The sequence below is a fragment of the Colletotrichum phormii genome, assembly GCF_030913505.1.
Source record: "Colletotrichum phormii strain CBS 102054 chromosome Unknown BDP81scaffold_3, whole genome shotgun sequence".
Classification (NCBI taxonomy): Eukaryota; Fungi; Ascomycota; class Sordariomycetes; order Glomerellales; family Glomerellaceae; genus Colletotrichum; species Colletotrichum phormii.
Genome location: NW_026851445.1, coordinates 1333213 through 1357055, shown reverse-complemented (window position 1 = coordinate 1357055; position 23843 = coordinate 1333213). Strand labels below are relative to the sequence as shown.

The following is a 23843-nucleotide window of genomic DNA, read 5'->3' as shown; positions in this document are numbered from 1 at the left end:
AACGAGGGAAGTAAATCAACAAACGCGGGCAGGTGGGACACGCGATGCGGGGCACTGCCAGGGAGGTCGGGGCCGGGGCATCACTTTGGCGGGGCAGGCCACCACCATTCTCTCCCGTGAGTCCCGTCCATGTTCCGGTTCGGGCCCGCTTGTCATACCAAAACTTTGCCATCAGAACTCAATTCAACAATCCCCTTATTGAGGCAGTAATAGAACACGATTCAGCAGATGCCGTAAACGCAATTGATGTGATTCAAAGAAACTGGCTAGTCATTGGTCTAACGCCTGGGGTATCTTCTCTGTTTATCAATAATCCAACCGTCTCATCAAATCATGCCTTGGAGTAATAGCCAGACATGTCTAGCTTCAGAACAAGCTGAGCAATGGGATTTCCCTCCAGTTCATCAACTCTTCCCGAGGTCGACTTCTCTCCAGCGGTATCCTTCATTCCGTAATCCCCCTTTTCACTCAGGCCCTTGCAGACCGCCAGAAAAACCTCGGCATTCCGCTTAAACGTCTTGTATAGGCCCTTCGCAGTGGCGTCTTCTTGGCCTCCAGATTTCCTCCCAGCAGTCTTGAGTCTTGAATATTGGGCAAACTTCAACACGACTCGAAAAATGTCGTCGAGAAGCTTGAGCACAGGCTGTTGCCGCTTGCGCAAAAGTAATGCCAGCATGATTCGATCAAGCACATGAGAATGGTGTTCCCTCAAGCGGTCAGGGCTAAGTACCGAGCCTGATAGCGTGCTCTGGTCTTCGGCTCTGAGATCGATCTCGATTTGACTCAGGAGTTGTTCAAATGCCTGCCACGGCATTTCGATGCCAATGTCGAAGATGTAGGAAGTGAGGCTCGATACAAAGTGACGAGCCTCGAAGCAGAAGCGGATAGATACGTCATCGACATCCTGCCAGCCGGACTCCCTAGCTGTGACATCGCGGAAGATACGGTTGACAGTGTACTGCATCCGCAACACTCGAAGTAGCAGTTTGAAAACTCGGTCATACTGCACTAGGATGACAGGGGTGATGATAGCCCCCAGAGCTGCTGGTGGCTTGTAAGATAGCCGGAGAAAGTCCAGGGCCTCCAGTCCGGTTGGATCCATGCATTTGTCGATTTCCTCATTTGAGAGACTCCGGACTCCGAAACTAAGATCCCCAGGGAGTTCACTCTTCTCGCCGTCCCGAGATCTTGAGCCTTCGTGAAGAGGCCCCTCATAGCTTTCCGTCAAGACCCCCATCAGGGCTAAGCGTAACTCAGAGCTAGCGGGCGGCCAAGTGTCCCTGCCGCTTAAACGTAGTCCCATGACTCCGCCTTGGTGTGCAACACCAGACTGTCTCTCTGCTGTCTCGAGATCTGGGTCGAATAGGGCATGGGAGAGACGGCTACAGAAAAATCCGTTGCCCAGTAACTGAAACTCTTTTTGTAGCTTCAGATGCTCACGCAGGTTGTGAGATGTGAAGAGCAGTGTCAGACTCTCCCTGCCCACGACTCTGGATTGCGCAGATATGATGGACCCAAATGAGAGGATAGGAAGTAATGACCAATGCGGTGTGAACTCGGTCCCGGCACTCGCGATCTCGGTCGTGACGTCCGACAAGCGCTCCCTGATGATGATACCTAGCAGGTCTTCTGACGTCGAGTCGGCAATGGGTTTAGCAAAGTCTCGGATAGACAAAGCCAGTTTACTTTGCAGCTGATTCTCATCCAGGCCAAAGAGCTGCAGTTGGTACGTAGTTGAGTTCCCCATCGGCCAAGCAGGTGCCGCTGTTTCGGCAGATTCCTGTGGAGAAAAGTTCTTGATGGCTTCCAGAACCGCGCTTTCGTATGATCGGATCCTACCCTCCAATTGCACAACCGAGTTCCAGTCAAAAAGCCACTCAACCGTCGGGGGCTGACTTGAAGAGATGGTGCTCTCGTGTGCCAAAGGATGTCCAGGGTGATTTGTCCTTATGAAACGAAGGTTTCGTCCAACCTCGAATAGAGATCTGACGACATCTTCCGGCATAAAGCTAGGTATTCGCTTCGAATCAAGGCGGAAATCAACCTCATCGACCTCGTCACCGAGGTCGTCCATATAGGTTTCGGACTCCACCTTGATGAAGCCTTTTTGTCTTCCAACTTCGTGCTTGCTCAGAGGCACGCCGAGTTCACGGCGTGTGCCGATCCACTCCTCGACGAGCTCAATCCAGGGCTTTGATACTCGCCGGAGGACTTCTCGCATCATATCTCTGAGATGGGTCTCGGCGTACTCGGCAGACTGAGCCTGCTGGAACACGATGACAAAGACATCTTCATCCAGATGACCTCGTCGTATCTTTGACAACAAAGACTCAAACTGGCGCAAGGTAGTGTATATATGCGCGACGAGCGATTGAACTTGGAGAATCGATCGTGGGTGTTGGTGGTGCAAGGCGATACTGCCCTGAATAACCAAGAGGGCCTTGTCCACAGCGCTCGCCAAAGCAACGCGGCATGGAGTCGGGTTCTTCAAGTATGTACTGTCGACGAACTTGCGAAGTTGACGGTATGTATTCCCACACTTGAGACATGAACGCTGAACTTCCTGGACGGCCTTGCCCGAATATGCTGGTATCCTGATCTGGGGTAAGGCTGGCTTGAAGGTTTCATGCACATCTTGCCAGGAGAAGAATACCGAGTCTCTCCCAAGAGCCAAAGCTAGAAGCGCATTGCAATATGTCTCGGCTTCCACCACGGTGAAGTCAGCACTTCCAATGTGTAGAGGATCCTCTTTAAGCCCAGTCAAGGCATCAAACGCTCCAGGCCCAGCCTCCGTTATGAACAACGGCTTTGTCGAGAGAATGTCAGGAGACTGGAAGCCTTCCCAGGTCTTGTACTCTGGTAGCTTCGCGGCGGGCTTGTCAAACCCTAACCAGAAATCGATCGCTTCCGGCTCTTCCTTTGCCGCGGGTTCTTCGAACGTAAAATCGAGGTTCTCGGTTGTGTTCAGCTCCTCCTGCTGCGGCGCAGGATCTATGGCAGGGAGGGTGAAGAGTTCGCTAGGTTGAGAATCGGGAGGATTGCATAAAGAAGGCGATTCCTTCTCTGGACGTTATATTGGTCAGTAAAGCGACCAGGAGCCTGTTTGTTCGAGGGGCCATACCTGTTAAGTCGAGAGCAAAGAAGCCAGTATCGGCTCTGGACAGTTGGTTTTCTAGCCATTTGGACGGCTCTCGGAAGTCTGGAATCGCAAAGACGTTCGAAAGATCATCTTCTTCGAACATGGTTGTGCCGACGGTAGTATTGCGACGTCAAACATTGGTGTAGACGGATATGGGGCGTAAAGCCTGCAATCAGTGACATCGCATCTTTGAGGATTCAGGTTCCATATGACGTTTCTCCCAGGCACTTTTGGGGACAAAGCTAGAGGAGCGGCTAGGGGCCCCCGCGTCGCGACTGGCGCGTCACACTTTCAGGCACAACCTGGAGCCCCTGCATGTCTCTGTCCGGTTCTGATCATCCCCGCAGGTTCGGTTCCTGGCGGCTGAAGAGCCTAAGACTCAAAAGGTGCCTACCTACCTGCTATGCCTGCCCCGCGGGAAAGTGAGTGGAACCAATCGAGAGCTCTCAGTGCCTCAACCCGCCAGAGCTCTCAGATAATACAGGAGCTTCTTTTTTCAACATTTGCCAGAGTATTTGGACGACAGCCCTACCGCCTCCATATCATCACCGAGCATCACATCTATACGCGCCAAAATTCAGGGAACGCCATCTCCGTTTATTTACGCCGCTGGCCCTCGCTGCCATGCCTCCCAAAAAGAAGATGCGCAGCAGCGTTTCTGCTGTCGCAACGCCAACGCCAGCTCGCGACGATGATGCCATGGATGTCGATACCCCAGCTGCAGACACTCCTGTGGCGAGCGCGCCTCCGATCAAGCCTTCTGCGGATGAGTGGCCGAATAATCTGTGGACCGACGATCAACTTTCATCACTCTACAAAGGAGTCATCCGGTGGAAACCAGCGGGTTAGTTGATCGGTCTTGGAAAGCCCAATTGAATCTGACGGTCGAATCGTAGGCATGCACAAACACTTCAGAATGATTGCTATCAGTGAGCACTTGCGGAATCACGGCATTGACCCCGACTTCTACACCCACACACGCATCCCACATATCTGGGCGAAGCTTCGCACCTTGTACGATCTTAAGACGATCGACCAGCGAGAAGACTTTTACGACGCCCAAGAAGATGACAACTATGACGACCGATTCAAGGAGTTCTCCCTTCCCTACGACGAGTTCGACGATATGATGATGGAGCGCCGCCTCGCCGATGCCAGCGAACCTCCAACCTCACCACCTGAATTCGAGCTCACGCCGCCTCCGCCCTCTCCCGGTGGTAGCAACGCTGGCGGGAACACCAGGCGGAGAAAGCGCGCTTCCACAGTGACGAAGACCCGCGCTAGCACCGTCGAAGATACGGAAGACGCTGGCACAGACACTGCGTCGCCGCCTCCAAAATCGGCGCGGGTGGCCAGAAGTCAAAAGAGGGCCGCTGGCAAGGCTAAAGCCGAGAAAGCTGAGAAGGTCGAAGAGCCAGAAAAGCCAAAGAAATCCGGGAAGCCAGCAAAGGAAGAGAAACCCAAAAAGGGCGGCAAAGCTAGCAAGGCTGAAAAGGCCGACTCGACGAACTCGGAAGATGACGACGATGACGACGACGAGAACTCGGGCGGGGATGAGGACGGCTCAGACTCGAACGAAGAAGAGCAAGATGATCGCAATGAGGGCGAAGACGGTGAAGATGGAGACGAAGGAGACGAGGAAGAGGAAGGTGAGGGGAGCAACTCTGGCGATGGTAGCGGCTCTGGTGATGCCGGTGACTCTGGCGGCTCTGGAGAGTCCGATGAGGGAGACGAAGAGGAAGAAGAAAGCGCCGAGGACAGCGGGACACCGGTATCGCGTTCAACAAGAGGGGCTGCTCGAGGTCGTGGCAGAGGCAGAGGCCGAGGTAGAGGACGGGGTCGGGGACGTTAGCAACGAGGCCGGATGCGTTAGCATGAATCGACTGCTACGTGACCCGCGAAAGCAAACAATCTGGCGGCTGTCCATCCAGGCCTAGTGGGATAAATATACCCGTCGCGATCTGCGACTTAACGAATGTTTCATTCGGCACGAGCGTTATCATCAGATAGGCCTCGTCCTATGTCCCACACAATAGCATAGGATAGCATGAATGGTTTTGGCATTGGGGGAAAAAAGTAGATAAATCCAAGTCTATGGGTATCAAGAACAGGAACCAAACTCAACAACTAAAATAGGGATCATGCCTTGTCCTGGAGCTGAGACGTGCCGAGCATTTCCCACTCGCTGTGATACACTAATTTCTCCCTCCACCGCCGCCCGACATCGTAGAGGTCCTCCACCCCTCTGGCTACCTGTCTAGTAGGCTCTCCGGTCTGCGTCGTGATCAAAGGCTCTGGGGGTTGTCGCTGCAGGAGCCGCCACATATCCGACTCGCACTCGCGGCTCGCCTTTGCATCTTCAGCCTCTGCGTACGCTTCCTGCGCCAGCTCGTTCCTGATCCTGTTCTTCAAAGCTTCTCTCGTGCGGTGTGTCTCGGGGAAGTCGTAGGCGGAGTAGACGAGTACCTCCTTGGCCTCCTCGACAACCTCGCGTTCTGCGTCGTCCATGATTGCAGGCGCCTCATCACTCGATTCTCCAGAGACGGAGTCTTCATCGTCTGCCGAGGCCGACATTTCGTCTTTCTCGAATTTGATCTGCGGCGTCGGGGAGGTTTCGCCGGTAATGGGGGACTCGAGGGAGTCCGATCCGCTCCGTAGAATGCTCTCCACGCGGTCGTATGACATCGGCTCTTCGTCCTCGTCGTCCCCAACATCTTCGGCATCGTCATCATAGACCTCGAGTCGTAGCCTCCGTGCACATGTCGTCCAGAACTCATCGCTGTTCTGCTTCATTCCCAACGACGCAACTGCCGCCTCAACATCCTTGCGTCTGACCAGGTTCCTCGTGGACGGTTCAACGTGCTTCTTGGCCCGGATCCGGGATTGCGCAATAAACAGTGTAGTGAGGACGATCTTCTTGGTGACAGAGACGAGAAGAGAGTGGAAGTCCTGCAGTGCCGTCGCCCTGATCGTCGGCGGCTCCTCACTGACGTACTGCCAGTTATTCTCGGCGTTGGATGCGTTCATGAAGATGTGCTCGGGAAGTCGAAGGAAACTCTTCACCCGAAGGACCTCAGTGAATGCCAGCCCATGATCGCTCGCAAACGTCGGGTCCTTTTCCAGGCCGTGGTCGCCTTCGATGCGTTTCGCGAGCTCCAGGTTGATGTTCCAGCACTCACCCCACTTCTTCTGTTCGACAATCTCCTCGTGCCGTTCCTGGCGGAAAGAGAGCGCGTCGGCCGCTTCGTCGAGCGCGTGGCAGCACAGCGGACTGATTTCGAGGGCTGCAGGGTAGTCTGCTAAATGTATTGGCTTGTTGCCTCCGTCCTGCTCCTTGTCCCTTCCCTCGACGGCCGCTTGCAGAAGAAGAATGTACTGGCGGACTTCAATTTCACTCTTGTTCTGGATCTTGGCCGAGATACCCGGTAAATCGTCTTTGCCAAGTCTTGAGAGGGCCTCGAAGAAGAGCTTCTTCTCGTATGAGGTCCAAGTTGTCAGGCCAATCTGCGAAGGTGGCATATCATCGTCTCTTCCGACAGTCGTCTGATGAACGACATCTTGAATTTCCTCATTCAAGAGATCCAAGTAGTTGTTGTTGAAGACGCCTTTGTGACGCTTGAGAACTGGCTCCACGATCTCATTTTGCGCCCGTCGCTTGTGTCTTGGGCGGCCTTCGTCTGTGCCATTTTCATTGTCGCTAGACGATGCGACGGAATAAGCAGAATGCGATCTCTGGTGTTGGGTTCTTTGCCGTTTTGGTGACTTTTCGAGGTCCTCAAGGTCATGGTCTCCTAGGTCCTCCTGACTTGGCAAATAATCGTCTTCCGGCTCCATGCTCATTTTCGTCTGAAACTCTGAAGTCGACGATTCGGCCTAGGTGGTGTGTCGCGTACATGTTGTGATGAGAGCACCAGAATGTAAAATTTGTTGCCTCATAAGAAGCCGAGTTTCGCGTATTGGATTCCAGGCTTGGTGAATGTAATTGGTGGCTGCCTCTTGGATATGAGGTTTGTTGGTTTGACATGAGATGAACGCTGCCTCAGTATTGTGAGACTGAAGATTTCCCAGCATTGGGGACCGCAAGTTCCTCATTATGTGACTCTAACAGGCACGTGCCTAAAAGTCTGCTGCAAGTGTTACCAGGAAACTTCGAGTACATTTGGGCAAGTACTATCTAAGGCCTGTGGAGACAGCAGTCGATTGGAGCAACTGTTCGCCCCTTGCTTTCCTGCACACCCAGGTTTCCGCAACAGCGACCCCCAAATACACTTATTACCTTACTTGGACATCCTTTTTCATCTTCAACTTCTTGTAGGATGGAGACCATTGCACCATGATACCCTTTGTCTCACGGAAGCTTTTGGCACCTTCCTTCACTGTAAATGAATTGAGACTTCCCATTCTAATTAAAACCCCTGTTAAGAGAAATCTTCCCTATGCTGGGGTACGATTCGCGAGCTCTCAGATACAACTGAGAGACTATCAAGAAGAATGCATTCGATCCGTCCTACAGTCTCTCAAAGACGGACACAAGAGACTAGGAATCTCGCTGGCTACCGGTAGCGGCAAGACGGTTAGCCTCTGTGACGCAGTGTTGATGACTATAGACTAACAATCTCAGGTCATCTTCACACAGCTGATTCAAAGAGTTCAGCCGAGGGAAACCATCGCCACGCAGACCCTCATCCTCGCCCACAGGAGAGAACTTGTCGAGCAAGCGGCAAGGCACTGCACAAACGCGTACCCCGACAGCACCGTGGAGATTGAGATGGGCTCCATGCATGCCTCTGGCACCGCAGACATCACCATTGCCAGCCTGCAGAGCATCACGTCTGGGGACCGACTCAACAAGTTCGACCCGCAGAGATTCAAGCTGGTTCTCGTCGACGAGGCGCATCACATTGTAGCCCCAGGTTATATGCGAGTACTGCGTCACTTTGGACTCGACAGTAAAAAAGTGGACTCGCCGTCTTTGGTGGGCGTTTCTGCCACCTTTTCTCGATTCGACGGCCTCAAGTTGGGCGCCGCGATTGACCAGATCGTCTATCATAAAGATTATGTTGACATGATCGGAGACAAGTGGCTCTCGGATGTCATGTTCACCACCGTGGAATCGACAGCAGACTTATCCAGGGTCAGGAATGGTATGAATGGCGATTTCCAGCAGGGAGAACTCTCAAGGGCCGTCAATACGGACGAGATCAACGAAATCACCGTACGGAGCTGGCTGGCCAAGGCTTCCGATCGGAAATCGACTCTGGTCTTCTGTGTAGACCTTGCACACGTCGCTGGTCTGACGCAGACGTTCCGCAAACACGGCTACGACGCAAGGTTCGTGACTGGAGACACGCACAAAGTCGAGAGAGCGAAGACCCTCGAGGAGTTCCGCAATGGAAAGTTCCCTGTGCTTGTGAACTGCGGAGTCTTCACGGAAGGAACCGATATCCCAAATATCGACTGCGTAATTCTTGCTCGCCCAACACGATCTCGGAACCTTCTGGTGCAGATGATCGGTAGAGGTATGAGGTTACACAAGGGAAAGTCTGACTGCCATATCATCGACATGGTTTCCAGTCTCCAGACCGGTATCGTGACTACACCGACGCTTTTCGGTCTGGATCTGAGCGAGATCGTCAGCGAAGCGACTACGGCCGACATGGAGGAGATCAAGGGCAGGAAAGAAGCAGAGAAGCTCCGACAGGACCACGCTTACTCTGATGCTTCTGCACCCGAAGCTACTGCGCCCACCAAATCGGTAACTTTCACCGACTACGACTCCGTCTTTGATCTGATTCAGGACACATCCGGCGAGCAGCACATTCGGGCGATAAGCCAGTACGCGTGGGTTCAGGTCGGCCAAGATAAATACGTCCTTTGCGCGCCCAACGGATCCTACATCCGACTCTTCAAAGTCGACGCCAAAACCAACTCCGACAACAACGACGACGACGACGGCAAAGAGAAGGTCCTCTGGCAAGCCGTCGAAGTCCGCACCCTGCCCCCAAGCGTCGGCAAATCCCCCTTCGCCGCAGCCCGCGAGCTCCTCCAAGCCGCAACCTTCGCCGACGCGGTCCACGGCAGCGACAACTACGTCTCCAACTCGGAACTCTACCCCCACACATTCGTCCAACGCTGGCAACGCTGGCGCAAGGGCCCGCCGACGCCGGGACAGCTCGACTTCCTCAACAAGCTCCGGCCCAAGGAGGAGCCCCTGACGGCCGCCAACGTCAACAAGGGTAAGGCGATGGATATGATTACCAAGATCAGGCACGGTGCCAAGGGCCGGTTCGCGAGCTTGAAGACGGAGAGGCGGCGCGTCCAGCGGTCTCAAGATAAAAAAGCACAGATAGAGGCGCGGGCGAGGCAGGAAAAGGTCTCGGTTGGGCCCGTCTCTTCTTGATTTGATGTCTCTGCGTTGTGAGGTTGGGGATTGAGCCTATTGCTTCTACATGAGGGAATCTCTTCTTGCTGTGAGGTTCGAGGAGACGTCTCTCTTGCTCAGGGGTCTGGGGGTGTTGGTATTGTAAGATCAAGGCTTTTGGGGGTCTATCTTTTGGGATCAAGCCAGTGTGCATGTGTAAATCATAGAGACTCGCAAGGGAGTGGTTGTAAGATAGGAGGAACCTGTACAACATTCTTGAAAACATTTGTAACTTGGGTAGCATCTGCTGACACTGACCGACTATGATGTTCAAAATCTGAAGCTACATTCCAGAGGCCATTACAAGCAGCACTTTGCTAGCAAGAAGTACGGCCCCAGGGGGAATAAAGGGGTTCGCAAGACACCTGGTTGCGGGTTCGGCCTCAAGGTTGAACCGTTACATTCGTTCTTTGCTGGTCGAACGCAACTAATCGATCCAAATATCGACTTTCGTTGTCCTCCAAGTCGAGATGATAGAGCTCTACCGAGGTTCCAATCCTCCTAAACGGCAAGTAAGATTCTCCCAGTCCCCATTGCCAGTACCGATTACACATCACATTGGCAAATGATAGTGGTTTGAATGACCATGGGTATCGTTACATTTCAAGGTCAAACTAAAAAAAGGCCTGCAGGTATCCATACAGTTCCGTCGTCATCTCCCGCTTGCAGTTCAGTCAGCCGCTGAATCTTGCGTCATACTGGCCTGCCGCCATAACAATTTTCCCTTTCACCGCCTGGCGGACTTGCTGAGCCAACCCACACCCAGAGAGTATAACTACCTATTTCCATCTTTTCCCAATTGACACTCCATGCTGGCCTCGAGGTCTCGTATGCCCCTATTTTTCAGCCCCTTTGGCAGCAGAGACAAATGTTGTGCGGGGAGTGATCTATATTGAATAGATCTGTAGAGGATTGCGGGACCTGGCCCCGCTGGAATATCAGAATCGAGTTATGGGCGAAACCATGTGACCCCTCGACCTTTCGCTTTTTCGATTCCCCTGTGACCGTGGTCATCAGGAGCGCTGAATGCATAAACAAACAAAGCCAAACCGCAAACAAGGTATCTTTTCTTTTTTGTCCTCCGCCTTTCGACTTCGGGGGTATAAAGAGTGGACGTGAACACGTGCGATAGCGACTATCGAAACCCGCAAGACTAAGAGACTAAATCAACTAAAACAAAGTACGATAAAAGCAATAGCAACAAAGCAAGCAAAACAATAACTTCGGCCGACCGATGCATCGGAAGCAACGTTCCGGGGGTATTGTACGCCAGGGTATATCCAGCCGGGGTATTTTGCACGTAGTAGATTTTCTAAGACGGGAATCTAACGGAAAGGTCCGATGGGACCGGGGTATCCAGAATTCGTAGAATGAGACGTAGAAGGGCGCCCGCTGTCGCCGGACGCTCGAGTGCTGTGACGTGGCGTAACGTCACCAGGTTGGGGAATGGTCAGTTTGTCGGAACCATTCCCAATAGGGCGGTGGGCCCATGGGTTGTCGTCGTCTGGAAGATTAACGCCGCTATCGTTCCAGGGGTTTCTGTCCGCATTGAAGCTGCGGGTAGACTCGATCGAAATAAGGGAAGACTTGGACACATTGCTAGATCCCTTGAAAAAGTTGGCGTGGGTCGAGTGAGAGCTGTTCTTGCGGCGGTCCAAGAAGGACGAGATGGAGGTCATGCTGCCAGGCTTGCGGAGACGGTCAAAGATCGTGCCTCGCTCGCGAGCAACCTCTCCCTCGAAGGCCGCCTTGGTTGGGGAATCGGCAGCGATGGTGGCCGGAGCATGCTGGAGAAGCTTCGAGTCAAAGTACTGAAGCGAGTCTTCGAAAGAATCGGACTTCGGCCGAGGGATCGAACCCTTCAAAATGGTCACCTCAACGCCAGCAGTGGCAAATTGAGCAAGAAGGAAGTCGATGGCGTCACGCAGGCCGCCGGCATTGTTGCGGGTAAACGTCCAGCGCAAGGCGAGAGCCGGCAAGCCATCCTCAGGATCGGCATCCTGATGGACAGTGACCTCAACTTCATACTGCGTCTTCAGTTTCGGAACAAGGTCGTGAGCGAAGCTGGGCGACTCGAGGAACTTGATGAACTCGGGGGTACGGGTGAGAACCAACTCGTGGTTGTCAGGAACCATGCCCTGGCCAGAGAGTCAGTATAAGAGATTCAACAGCAAAAGGCCGATCGGAGGTCATACCAAGAATTCATCGACACAATGAGGTACCTGCCACTGTGGACCAGTCACAGTGACCTCATCGCTAGCCTGCTCAGTGCTGGGGAACACGATCTTGCAGTTGTACTTGCCCTCAAGCTCGTCGATCTCGCCGAGGCGAGCCAAAAGCTGACGATGGTACAGGCGGTCAACGTTGACGATCTGCGAGGTGTACTCGGAGTCCTATAGCAATTCGATTAGCGTGACGATTCGAGTGATTGAACCGGTCAACTTACGGCTCTATCGACCATTTCCAGAATCTCGTTCTTGACAGCGTCGAGATTCTGGGCGTTTCTGGCAGGAGTGCGGCAAATGACGTTGTCGACCTTGACATCGTCATCCTCACGACCCATTCCTCCGCGGTCCATAGCGTTGGAGAACTTGACAAACACAGAGTGCTTCTTCATGATGCGCTGGATATGCTGTCCTCCAATGCCGATGATTCGCTTGTGGTACTGATCAGGAACGTGGAAGGAGATGGAAGCAGGCATCTCCTGTTCGACAAGTGTTAGGCCCTGCTTCATCGAGTCGTAGCTGGCAGCCATAACATCAATGTTGAAGTTGTACTCGTTGAAGCCGTCGAATATGATCTGTACACTGCTTTGACCCATGATTTTGTTGATTTTGCCATTCTTCTTGCCGCTCACAAATTCCTTGTGCTCATTGGCAAGTTCAATCTTGACTCGGATCTGGTACTGGGACTGGACAAGAAATTTGATCTCGGACATGACCATCAAGGCGGCCTTTACAGCATCATCGGAACCGGTGATTGAGAAGTTCATCTTGTCGAAAGACAGGTCGGCATCCGAGTTGGCACAAACATCACCAAGCATGGTTCTGACGTCAGCGGGGTTCGGAAGCTGGCGACTGTCGGGCTGCTGGATCCACCAAGCTGCGCTGTAGAATTGTCCAGCCTATGATAGATTGTTAGATTTGGGCAGTCGTCTGGTTCTCGTGCATAACTTACCAAGGCCATGACCTCGCGGACGGTGCGCTCAACATGCAGTCCTTCGCTTCCCTGGACACGAACCATGTTGCGCTGGCTTGCCAGAGGAGGGAACAAGATGTAGGTGCCATTGGCTTCAAGGATCTTCCGAACCTTGTCAAGACGGGTGAGCAAGACGCTGTCAATTTTGGCGGGCGAGATAGTGACATCCTTCATGTACAGGCGGATGCGGGAAACAGTCTCGTGGAGCTTCTGCTTGGCAAGTTCAATGGCCTGAGGGCTCTCGCCCGTGATGAAGATGTCTGTAGGGTCACGACGGCTTGCACCAGGCGGGCAGTATCGGTACATCTGAGAGAAGGGAGGCGGGAAGTAGATGGCAGTGCCAGTCGAGGACTCGATGAGCTTAATGTTCTTCCGGTGGCGGCCGCACACAAGTTGGTGAATCGACAGGTCAAGCTTGGTGGCATCGACAACTCGGCCGAGCTACAATACGGTTAGCGAGGTGAGACAGAATCATGTCGTTGATTGGCCAAGCTTACCAGAGTGTCAATTTGGATGAGCACACGGGCCTTTGCATGCTCGACGGAGAGGATATCACCATAGATGGCTACTCGCCATCTTTGATCTACGCGCATCTCGGCGTCACCCGTCATGCCATCAACCACGGGTGTCAATTTGGGACCCAGCAAGAAAATGTCGACCCCGCAATACTTGGAGATGTAATCCAAGGTGTCCGTCACTTGCTGCTTCAAGGCACCGGCGGTCAGGTCACAGACGAGGTGGCCCTCGACATCAACAGTCGTACAACGCTAGATTGACACAGGTTAATCCACGGCCCAACACCCCTTCCGTATTTGCAAAAGAAACCTACCAAGACAGTCTGGTTGTCGTTCAAAATCGTCTCCCTGCTCTTGTTGACCATTTCCGGAGTTCCTGACAGGCACACAGTGGTGACCTGCTGTCGCTTTGCATTCTTGGGTGTCGTCGAGATGACATGAGCCTCAATCTGGAAAGGGCCGCTGGTGATGTCCTTGCAGACCTTGCGCAAGTTGGCAAGATTCTGGGTGTGGACGGGCAGCTCGTGAACCTGGACGTCATCGGCAACTTCCTCGGGGTGGGTCCAGCGCAGGACAGCATCGTCGGTAGCGTGAAGGATGTCCTCGGTATTGGGACCGGCGAGGTCGGAGGCGAATGGCACATTGAAGGAGTAGTGAATGATCGGTGTCGGAGCATCGAGAGGCTGGGGCGAGCTTATTGAAGCAGCCTGTTGAGGAACTGTATCTCTTCTCGGGTTCATGGGGTTCATGGGCATGTTGGGACGACCCATTCCGAAGTTGGGGCTCATCCTCTCGGACCAGTGACGCATGTTCGCCAGTTTGTTCATATTGCGAGCTCGCAGAGACAGTCGTGGGGACAGGGAGGGGAGGCCACGAAACCGGACCACGAACAACAATTGAGGGTATCGAAACACACGAATGGGGCAGGGCAAAGGAGAAAAAAGGAAAAGGGGGGGGATGAAGAAAAAAAGAAGAAGTGTCGCTTCTCGAAGCTCTCTCTCAGACTCGGTGAAGGGTCTGCAGAGAGAAGATTGCTGGAGAGAAGAAGATGTGTAGGATGGGTGTGTGAGAGTGGAAGAACTCAAGAGAAGAGGAGTCGAGAGATTCAGAATGCAGCGAAAGATGGTCATAGGTGCCCGTGGTGGTCAAGGCCGCACTGCAGCAGGCCCAGGCCAGACCAAGCAAGGCATGGCATGCTATGGCAAGGTGGTCCGGCCACTCCCAGTTCCCCGTCCCAGTCCCAGTCCCAGTCCTAGGTCAGGGCCCCAGTTTTACGGCCAACCAGCCAGTTCCCTCGACTTTTAGTGGTGTGTGGCCCCTCTCCTAACAGCACACCAGAGGCTCCTCCTCCTCCTCAGTCCCAGATGTTCCCCGTCCCAGTATTAGGTACATGTTAAGGTACATCCGCGTTGGCTCTAATGTCGCGGTAACGCGAGGTGTCTTGCCATATCCACCCTGTCTTGGGCCCACGGACGCCGGACACTGGCACACACTGGGGCCCCTGTTGAATTGAGAGTGGCCAGTGGTGGTGACTGCCCGGGCTCGACTCCCTTCAGGCGAGGGGCCACTAAACTTTCCCCCAGCGAAACCACCAAACCATCCACACAGCCCACCAGCCAGGGCACATCACCTCACACCTCAGTCACAAGATAGATTGAGCGCAGATCGGGTCCAGCAGGACCCTTAACTCAGTTCACCTTGGGCTTTTCGTGTCCTGGACGAATGCCATACGCATACTATACTCGGGGACGGCTTGGCTGCGGCTCAGGTTCTGGACAGTAACCAACATGGTATGCTGAGGGGGAGTGGAAGAAGCACAAGGTTACTACCACCGCCAAAGAATACTCAAACTCATAAGATGCCGTCAGCATACCATTTGCTGGCCACGCACAGAATGATGTTTCTTACTGCACTCAACGGCCCCCAGGTACTCCGTATTGTGTAGGTACTCATCCTCAACCAAGTCTTCGTAAGGTACCTCCGGCAGGTAGGAAAGTGACGCCCTTGGATGATGTACCCACATACGGCACACCCTTGCATTTGGGGTGCGCTCACTCTCAGCGGCCGCAGTCCACTGGGCTGTTGCCGCGACGTACCTAGTAAAGTGTGTGACAGGGCACACAAGGCAGGGACTGTCAAGGTCGAGTGGGTCGATGCCGTCGGGGCCCGGCCAAGCCGACAGGATGTCGCTATGAGCGGCTTCTGCTGCGGAAAGGAACCTCATCTCTGTTAGTGCAGCCCTGCCTCAGCTTCCTTGCACGTCCTCCACTTCTCCTCATTCCACCCTCTTCCACCACCAAGACCAAGAAATTCCGACAGAAATTGAAGACTGGCGTACGGAGTAAGTGCTACATGTATCCAATCCAGGTCCAACATAACATTTCGCAGCTTCATATTACCACAGTGTATTACATTATGGCAATACCTTCAAACTCAAAGACTACTCGCCGATGAGTCGAGCGTTGGGGAATTGTAAATGCCAAGGTGTGACCCGGCTCCTTACCTCCGTCCGCCGTCCTCCGCTACCTTAGCTCGCCAGGTATGTGCGTTGCCGGCGAAGCATCGGAGCGTTGAGTGGTCGATGATGGAAAGCGCGACATTGCAATATGAGAGGCACGTTCATCTTGCGGCAGCTCAAACAGTGAAGCTTGCCTGCTCGGCTGGACTGGATACCAAACCGTCGTCATGCATGTACGGAGGACCTATACCTCACTCTCGCGCACACGGTCTGTATGCCGCGCGCCGAGTACCAATCCAAAGGCACATATCAGAGACATACAGACCTGCTTAACACGAGCAAGAGGGAGGTTCCGGCTAGGAGCTTGCCGTCCCGCATTGCAACGCAAAGAAGGGAACCCGGGCAACTCACCCTCAATAAGCAAGAGAGTAAAAATAACGTGTAAACGACCGTGACGAGGAAGGGCACGACTTACAACATGTAGGATATTCATTTGCAAGCACCTAGGACCCCGAAGCTAGTCCACCAGAACACGTACAAGCAATAGGGCTGTGTCCAGCTTTCCCATCTCTTTTGGGTCTGTGTCCGGTAAGCCATGTCCGATGTCCGGTGATGTCTTTTGACTGTCTACCTGACCTTCAGGTGAGATTCCCAGAGTCCCAAACCCTGTCCAGGTACCTTAACAGGCTCACCTTGGCCCTGGAAGCAAATAAGCTCACGTACCTTATATGCGGAGAGCAAGCAGTGAGGACTAAGCAGTCAATATCGCAATCTCCCCATCCTCAAGCACAGCCTCAGGGGTACTCCCCAACTGACGTATTGCTAACCGCTCGGAGACAACAAGGGTTCCGAAGCCGCCACTTACTAGCAAGCATAATTCATGTTGGCAGTCGATGATTCTTGAGAAAGAGCAACAGATGAGCAGAAATGCTTGAGGAAACGGAGCATCATAACGACCTGGCATGTTGCTGCTTAGTGAGGAACGCCCAAGCTATGGTCTGCGCTCCTTCCACATCGCCCTAAGGAGGGACTTGGGAAACGTGACCTGGACGGGCCCGCGGGTACTCGGAAGGCCGGCCGCTATGGAGGTACTTTGAAGTATATGCGGCTAGATGATGGGCTGGAAGGCACTTTCGACTACACCCCTATGTCCCGAACACCCAAGCCCTCAGTCCAGCCCCAGCACTGACCACCACTCCCATGTACCAAAGTGCGGCGCGCGGCGTGCCCGCACAGGAATGGAACTTGTCAAGCGGCAAGCCCAGACCAACATCGGGCTATCAGATGCTGCTGCGAGAGCCTCCCAGCGAGACAAATTCTTCCTATCCTTCTCCTCGCCCGGAGAGATATGCAAATACCAACGAGGCGAGCAAGATTGGACGGACAGGCGTCCTTTTCAGCTCCGCTTGAGCCTGGTAGGTTTGGTTGCTTCTGACCATGAGGTCAGAGCCCCCCAGAGAATGAGATAACTTCCCTATTCGTGCATACCTTATTCGCAGCTTCACCAGAAGCTCGACCACAGACCAGAATTTCGTCTGGCTGATTAGGGTCAAGTAAACGCCCCACCCAATCACCAAACTCACACATTTACGTTCTCTCCAGTCTTCCGTCGCCAGCGCGTTGCACTGCCCACCGCACACGGCCGATGAGACCCTCCCTCGTTTCGCTAGGGACTTGATCCTGAATTCCTAGCGCTGGGCACGCGACTGACAGCCAACATGGATCGATCCTGCCGCCTGCCCCATCATCCACTGCGCGTCGTTGCGGGATGCATCATGGGCCAACGCGTATGAACGCATTGCCGATAGTACTACGGTACGTCGTTGTCAACTCTCCGTTCACGCGCAGCGGGAAGCCAAGAACAACGCATGAGTACCGCAGACTGAAGACTGCAAAACATAGCTACCAAAGCATTCCGAGGCTAGAATTCGAATCACCACCACGCCCGGGCCAAGTTGTTGTGGACGTTGCTTGTTCTCATTGGCTCGTCATCGTCGTCATGATATCAGCGTGGTCATCGTTTCCTCCGCATCCTGTGGGACCCAAAGGCAACCCTCGCGGAACCCAACGCAGTCTGGTGTGAAGCTGACAAAGAATTCTTTCCTCTTCACCTTCCAACAACGAACACCACCTTGTCCGTCCCAGAAGCAATGCAGGTATCGTTGACCGATGACCAGCAAAAACGGGTTATCGCGAGCCGGCTACCGTATCACTAGCGCTGAGTCGGGCGACTTCCTGACCGCCGTTGAGCTACACACGACGCTGGAATTCCCAGCACATGCCAACAATGTTCAACTTCGTGATAGTACAGTATACAGGTTACTCAAGCACACTACCGACTCAAGTCCCGACAAATATGGTATCGACTACTGCTTTTACTCAAGAATGCAACCCCCTTCCTTGCTGCATGTCCCATCTGGAAAGAGAAAATCGGCAGGGCGCAACAAACGAACACCGCAACTTCCCAGATGGTCACTCCCCGACGTGTTGGAGCTTCAACTGAACTTTCGCATTTTGCCCGGAGGTCAGCCAACATCCCTGGACCCATGGACCAACTCCTTCCGCTTTGCGTCTCAAATACTAGGCGTGGCGTACTATGTAAGGAGCTCGAGCCTCGAGCGAAAGCTTCCCGAATCCCACCACGCCATTCATCCACGGACCACGACCGTCGTCTGGCCAGTCTACGAGGTTCAGTCGTCGTCTGCCTTGGTTCTTTGATAGGGCTACATCGGCGCGCCGGCACTGCACAATGTAGTCCTGGCCACGGCACTTGTCATTGGCTTCACTCTCTGCCCTCCTCCATCGCTGGAAAGTGATTGCTTCAATTCTACGTCCCGCAAGAGGGCACAACCTCGCACGCCATGTACGGCGGCGTGGCTTGATGAGGGCAACTGACACATGTCAGGCAAACACCACCACGACGAGTTAGGGCTTCCCTCGCAGGCCAGAGAAAACCTGGTCCTGTCTTAGACGCTTCCCCTCGATGATGTTCCCGAGACAGGGAAGATGCCTTCAAGTGTATCGTCGCCTGGAAACAAGACCAGGCGCTGGCACGAGTGCGGTTGCTTGATCTGCAACCCACGAAAGAAAAAAAGGTGGCCGCGCCTTGCCCACCGAGGACCGACTGCAGATGTGCGTCCCCCTGGCGAATAGACTCGCAGAAGACGGTTACTACGCCCGCTCGAATGTGCGTTGGTTCCTGGTGCCGCCCAACATTAGTACTGGAAAAGCACCTGATCAGATTTGATGAGAGGTCGGACTGGACCCCTTTCAACGCCGATATGCAGCGCGAACCCGGCCTTGACCAAACCACCAAACTAGCCGCCGTTCTCGCCGTTTAGCCTGGAGAAGGGGAGATGTCGATCGATGATCCTGGAATGAACGTTTCAACCTCGAACTGGTCCTCCACACAACGGCACTCGGACCAAGAAAAAATAAGTACAACGACGAGCCATGCTAGTATTCTCTGGGTGCGTCCTTGGAGCCAAATTGACTGGGTAAATCTGACTGGCAAACCTTCTCTGGACGAGGCGAGCTGGCTTACGAGTACAAACGTTTTTCTTTTGCACGTATCCGCACGGAACGAGCAGTCACCCTGATGCAAGGGCTACGACACCGAACACGTTCGTGTGCCGGACCCGCCGGAAGACATATGTTGGGCAATGGGCCATGGTTTAGAGTATGCATCGGTAGTGTTGACCCCCCCAATGTATGATGTTTCCTTTTCCTCCCCCTGCCGACTTTCGTGCGTCCTTCGCTATCAGTTTATCAGAGCAGCTAATCAAATAAAACCGGCTTGCGTTGAATCGTTTATCTACGTCTGACCAACAGCGCTTTGCGAGGGACAGGGACAGACGGCAGATAATTAGACTTTGTCAGATCCGCCCACTAGAAGATCTCTGACCAACCCAACTTTGGCACGAAAGGGAATATGCCTCAGTCTCGCATAGAACGGAACCCACTCTCCATACTTCGGTTGACTTTTCTTTCCATCTTTTTGTACGAATATGCATCCGTACAGTATTCCTTTTCTCCATGTACAGTTATCATCAGTGTTCCTTCTGCGGATACAGATCTTCGTTGAGTCCCCCCCACTCCCCCCACCCACACATTACACGAACTTGAGGCGCGGGAAACCCGACAGGCAGCGCTTTTCCTTAGAGTCCACAATCGCTGAGTGAGGTTCGCAATGACTTCATAACCACAGTCAGCCAAAAACGAAATCCACAACAGAGCGTTATTTCTTCTTCGTGCTGTTCATGTATCCCTTCATGTAATGTGCAAATCAGGCCCCATCCGTCGGATCCGAAGTCCACTTCACCGTGTACGGATACCAACTTGCACCTACTCCCTTCAGGCCTAAAGGATGGGCCGCCAGGTCACCATCACTCTGTGTCCTATCTTAGGCGAACGGACACAAATGGTCTGGGGATCAAACCAAGAAAGGAAGTACGCCATATCCCTCCCATAAAAGAAAGGATGCGGTGACTAGAAAAACGGAAAGAAAATCTACAGACGACGACGCTCCGAGAGCCCAAAGTCTGTGCTTGCGCGCGGCCCATTGTGTAAAAGCCCAATGTGTCTGTCTTACCTACATTCCCTTGAATGGGGAAACTCAATCGTTGTCATATCGTCCTTTCTTTCATGTTTGTTGTGTGAGGACCCAAAGTTTGTCACGATTTAGGTCTATTCGCCGAGACCTATACTTTATGCAACGTTGTCTCGAGTTTCTAGGTAGTTTCCTTCTTTGATCGTTGCCTCCCTCGCTGCTTCTGCCTAGGTGTCTGCCAGCTTGTTCTGCTCAGGAAATATCACCAGAAGGTAGCATGTCAACTGAATGGGAATAAGTGGATTTTCCTGATTATATAAACGTACACACGCTGCTGATTACCGCTAGTGACTAGGTATTCACCCTATTCCCCTCCATCCGGTTCCTCTTGCCGAAACTCCGTCCCATCCAAAAGACCTTTTAACCCTCCCCCCTAAAAGAGTTCCGCAAGCTGAGTCCCAGCATTCCCTGACGCCTATAATCCGCCAATTCCGATACCGCATAAAAAAGTCTGTCTCATATCAAGACCAGAATAGGATCTCAGTTCCCTTCATCGGTAGACTGGGCGCGGAGCCTCGTCGGTGTAGTACATGGGCCGTTCAATGTATGACACCTCCGGCTCGCCCCGTGCGGGGACCGGCTGTCCGTAGTAAGGCTGCTGCTCCACCGGCCTGGCACTATACTCCCGCCGCACCACCTGAGGCTCGGCGGGCCGCACACTATAGGGCCGAGGTCCAGGTTGAATCATCTCCCGACGAGCGTCGGGGTGCATGGACCCCGAGGCGTAGTCCTGGATGGGAATCTGCTCCGGCCTAACACTCTGAACTCTTCCGTACTCTCGCGGAAGCTCATATCGTACCGCCGTCTCCGCAGGGCGAGCCGTTGTTGCCCGCATCATATACTCTCTCTGGGCTTCCTCAATAATCCTCCGCTGTTCCATACCACCTCTGGCAGGAATGAACTCTTCGCCCGGAGGTGCCATTGGCCTCGTCGAGTACTCTCGCTGTCTATAGATTCGTTGAGGGTCTGACACGTACTCGGGTTGCGTGACGACTCTCCTAGGCGCCGCGTACACCGGCGAAGTACGCTGGTAGAGGACGTCGTCATCCCGAGGGGGTGGGCCGGGGCGTCTCGACTCTGCTCGAATAGGTGCTCTCTCGTAGATAACCTCGGGCTCGGCGGGTCGAAGTGGTGACGGCGCAACAGACTGGCGAACGACAGTCGGCGGCTCGTAGTATCGACGACCAGTAGCGGGATCTACCACAACCCTACCGGACGGCGCTTTGGGTGGTCCCATTAGCGGGGACGCCCTCTCTCTCATGACGGGCGAGCGAGATCTTGCACGATCTGTCATGGGACGAGTGCTCATGCGCGTCACTTCGTAACCATCACGATAGTACCGTGGAGGTTCCCTACCGTAGCGATCGACACTGGCTGGGGATGTTGCGTACACCTCACTTGGCGCAGCATGAACTGCATAGACACCAGGCGACGGCACATGTCGCACATACTCAGCGCCGCTCATAACGCGGGGCTCCTCAATGTACTCTCGTCCATACCCATAGTCACCTATCGCCGCGGCTTGACTTGCTGGTCGCGGGCGATACTCTTGGGCATCGTACATGGGCGCAGCACCTTCCTCCCTGTAAGATCGAGAAAATTGACGCTCAGGCTGGGCATAGCGAGGCTCCTCGTCACCCTGTCTTCTTTGCCGCTTCTGTGGCCGAATGAAAGACGGCGCATTCATCGGGGACGGCGATCGCGGTTCTGGCTTGATGTAAAGCTCGTCTGGCGCTTGCCTGGCTGCCCTCTTGCCATTCTTCTTCTTCTTCCCCTTCCGCTTCTCTCCGCTTCGACCCCCTTGCGGCGAGCTATCTGGACTGGAAATAATGTTGGGCTCGTTGCGTAGTGCTGCAACTTGAGCTGTGGTTCCTTGAGGGATGGTCAAGTCTTGAGCATCCGCCGCTTGACCTCTGACCATTGCAAGAGGCGAGACATGGGAGGGCTGGGGCGCTAAGGGGGATATGTTGTGGGCGCGAACCTGTATCAAAGGCGAGGGTTGGCGAGCGAGCATGGACTCCCTAAGTTGCTGTTGACCTGCGGCAGGAACAGATCGATCAGCACTGTCGTCAAGGTCCATAACGCCTGACTCTTCAGAACGACTGGTGTTTCCGCTCCCACCTCCTGATGTAGACAACCCCGTATTATCACCCCTATCCGTTCTTTGCGTCGTTCCTACCGACGGGTATCGAGAAAATTCGGGCGCGGCATCGGGTCGGCTTGGAACTGGTCGCGATTGGAAGGGATTGGAGTTCGAGGCTTGGCCCTGTGGCTGATGAGTAGCAGAGGCATGGGATATTGAGGACTGCAGGCCAGCTTGAGCCTTCTGGTTTGCTTGTACTTGCGACTGGCCTTCGAATGGCTGGCCTGCGGTGGAAGCCTTGTGTGTCTGTGTCGTGACCTCGGCATCTTTACCGCCGCGCGAGCTGCGGTGCGACGAATCTGGCGAATTGACTTGGGAAGAATAGTAAGAGTTCTCATCAACGGAGTCACTTGCAGCTGAAATGTTAGCAGCAGCTAGCGTAGCATTGACAGACGAAGGAGCAGCAGCTTGGACCAGAGTCAGAGCCTTGGACAGCACATCGGAGAGGTCGAAGTCGGCCAGAGGCTCAGACTGCGCCGAGGCCTTCATAGAAGCCCGACGTTGATCAACCTCGTCGCGCAGTGCCCGTTCAAGGCGTTGCCTCTGGAGCTGTATCTCGGCCTTGATGAGATCATCGGACTTTTGAAGAAAAATGGGATTGATCTCGGTTTTGCCAGAGCTAACGAACGGTCTTGCGGGCAGGTTCGCGTTAGCAGGAGGCGGATTTCCTAAACCAGGAAGAGAAGCTTGTGGCGTGGTGGTCGCGAACGACTGCGGATTCCCAACTTGATAACCCTGCGCTGTGCTTCCATTTGTCTCTTTTGCTGGTGTGGAAGGGTTTGATGAAGATGCTATGGCAGAGGTTGGTGTTTGGCTCGCCAACTGAGCTGGCACCTTGATCTTGGAATGCGAGCCAGCAAGAATGACATCGCGAAACTGCACGATCCTCTCGTACTGCTGTATCTGGTGTAGCTCATCTCTTGAAAGACCCAACGATGTCCCATTTGCCAACGGCGGTACTGATGCGAGCTGGCCTTGAGCCATGGCGAAGTGCAATTTGCGCAAGGAAATCCTCCGCAGCAGAACAAGAAAGCGCGAAAGAAAGGAATCCAAGAAGACAAGCAGGACTACCAATATCGTAAGAATCAGCACTGTTGACTATACCCGAAGCACAGCAGCCTTGTGTGCAGTAATTTCTGCAATGTCGTGGGAGATGAAGAAAAGGCGTCGTGCCGCTGGTGGATGTTGAGAGGAAAAGAGATGGGTCGTGGGCCATCAGTAGTGGTTTATTTGTGAACTTTTCCTACAAGGATAAATCCTTATAAGAATCGAAACCAGTTGTGGACCTGGATGGGTGATTCAGGCTTGGGTGGGCCATGCAGCTAAGCGAGTTATGTCACCAGCTCCCCAGCCTCGGTGT

The 23843-nt window shown here is 53.8% G+C and overlaps 6 protein-coding genes across 6 annotated transcripts; 2 read left to right on the top strand and 4 right to left on the bottom strand.

Moving 5' to 3' along the window:
- Window positions 1-190: 190 nt before the first annotated feature.
- Window positions 191-3305, bottom strand: BDP81DRAFT_418255 (Spc97/Spc98 family protein). The gene is made up of 2 exons (XM_060589692.1): window positions 3122-3305; window positions 191-3063 (listed from the first exon to the last, which is right to left on the bottom strand). Exons 1-2 carry the CDS (start codon window positions 3240-3242, stop codon window positions 332-334), a joined length of 2853 nt encoding a protein of 950 aa, XP_060449796.1. The 5' UTR covers window positions 3243-3305; the 3' UTR covers window positions 191-331.
- A 458-nt stretch (window positions 3306-3763) lies between these two features.
- BDP81DRAFT_390471 (chromatin modification-related protein EAF7-domain-containing protein) lies at window positions 3764-4991 on the top strand (the record flags this gene model as incomplete). Its single annotated transcript, XM_060587409.1, has 2 exons — window positions 3764-3983; window positions 4036-4991. 2 exons carry the CDS (start codon window positions 3764-3766, stop codon window positions 4989-4991), a joined length of 1176 nt encoding a protein of 391 aa, XP_060449795.1.
- A 287-nt stretch (window positions 4992-5278) lies between these two features.
- On the bottom strand, window positions 5279-6979 carry BDP81DRAFT_458042 (uncharacterized protein; the record flags this gene model as incomplete). The annotated part of the gene is made up of 1 exon (XM_060593361.1): window positions 5279-6979. The coding sequence occupies one exon, from the start codon at window positions 6977-6979 to the stop codon at window positions 5279-5281; it is 1701 nt and encodes a 566-aa protein (XP_060449794.1).
- Window positions 6980-7472: 493 nt separating this feature from the next.
- On the top strand, window positions 7473-9539 carry BDP81DRAFT_310521 (P-loop containing nucleoside triphosphate hydrolase protein; the record flags this gene model as incomplete). The annotated part of the gene is made up of 3 exons (XM_060583644.1): window positions 7473-7712; window positions 7761-8474; window positions 8520-9539. 3 exons carry the CDS (start codon window positions 7473-7475, stop codon window positions 9537-9539), a joined length of 1974 nt encoding a protein of 657 aa, XP_060449793.1.
- Window positions 9540-10885: 1346 nt separating this feature from the next.
- Window positions 10886-14082, bottom strand: BDP81DRAFT_446124 (KH domain-containing protein; the record flags this gene model as incomplete). The annotated part of the gene is made up of 6 exons (XM_060592030.1): window positions 10886-11698; window positions 11756-11953; window positions 12007-12684; window positions 12738-13199; window positions 13256-13525; window positions 13588-14082. The coding sequence occupies 6 exons, from the start codon at window positions 14080-14082 to the stop codon at window positions 10886-10888; spliced, it is 2916 nt and encodes a 971-aa protein (XP_060449792.1).
- Window positions 14083-20565: 6483 nt separating this feature from the next.
- Window positions 20566-23675, bottom strand: BDP81DRAFT_418241 (uncharacterized protein). Its single transcript, XM_060589691.1, has one exon. The coding sequence runs from the start codon at window positions 23465-23467 to the stop codon at window positions 20831-20833; it is 2637 nt and encodes an 878-aa protein (XP_060449791.1). The 5' UTR covers window positions 23468-23675; the 3' UTR covers window positions 20566-20830.
- Between the last annotated feature and the right edge of the window lie 168 nt (window positions 23676-23843).

What these genes read in the sequence shown, in the direction of transcription:
- BDP81DRAFT_418255 (XM_060589692.1), bottom strand. Translation starts at nt 3,242, where the DNA reads ATGTTCGAAGAAGATGATCTTTCGAACGTCTTTGCGATTCCAGACTTC. An exon ending in CTTTGCTCTCGACTTAACAG is followed by an intron (nt 3,064 to 3,121) that starts GTATGGCCCCTC and finishes TATAACGTCCAG; the next exon opens with AGAAGGAATCGCCTTCTTTA.
- BDP81DRAFT_418241 (XM_060589691.1), bottom strand. Translation starts at nt 23,467, where the DNA reads ATGGCTCAAGGCCAGCTCGCATCAGTACCGCCGTTGGCAAATGGGACA.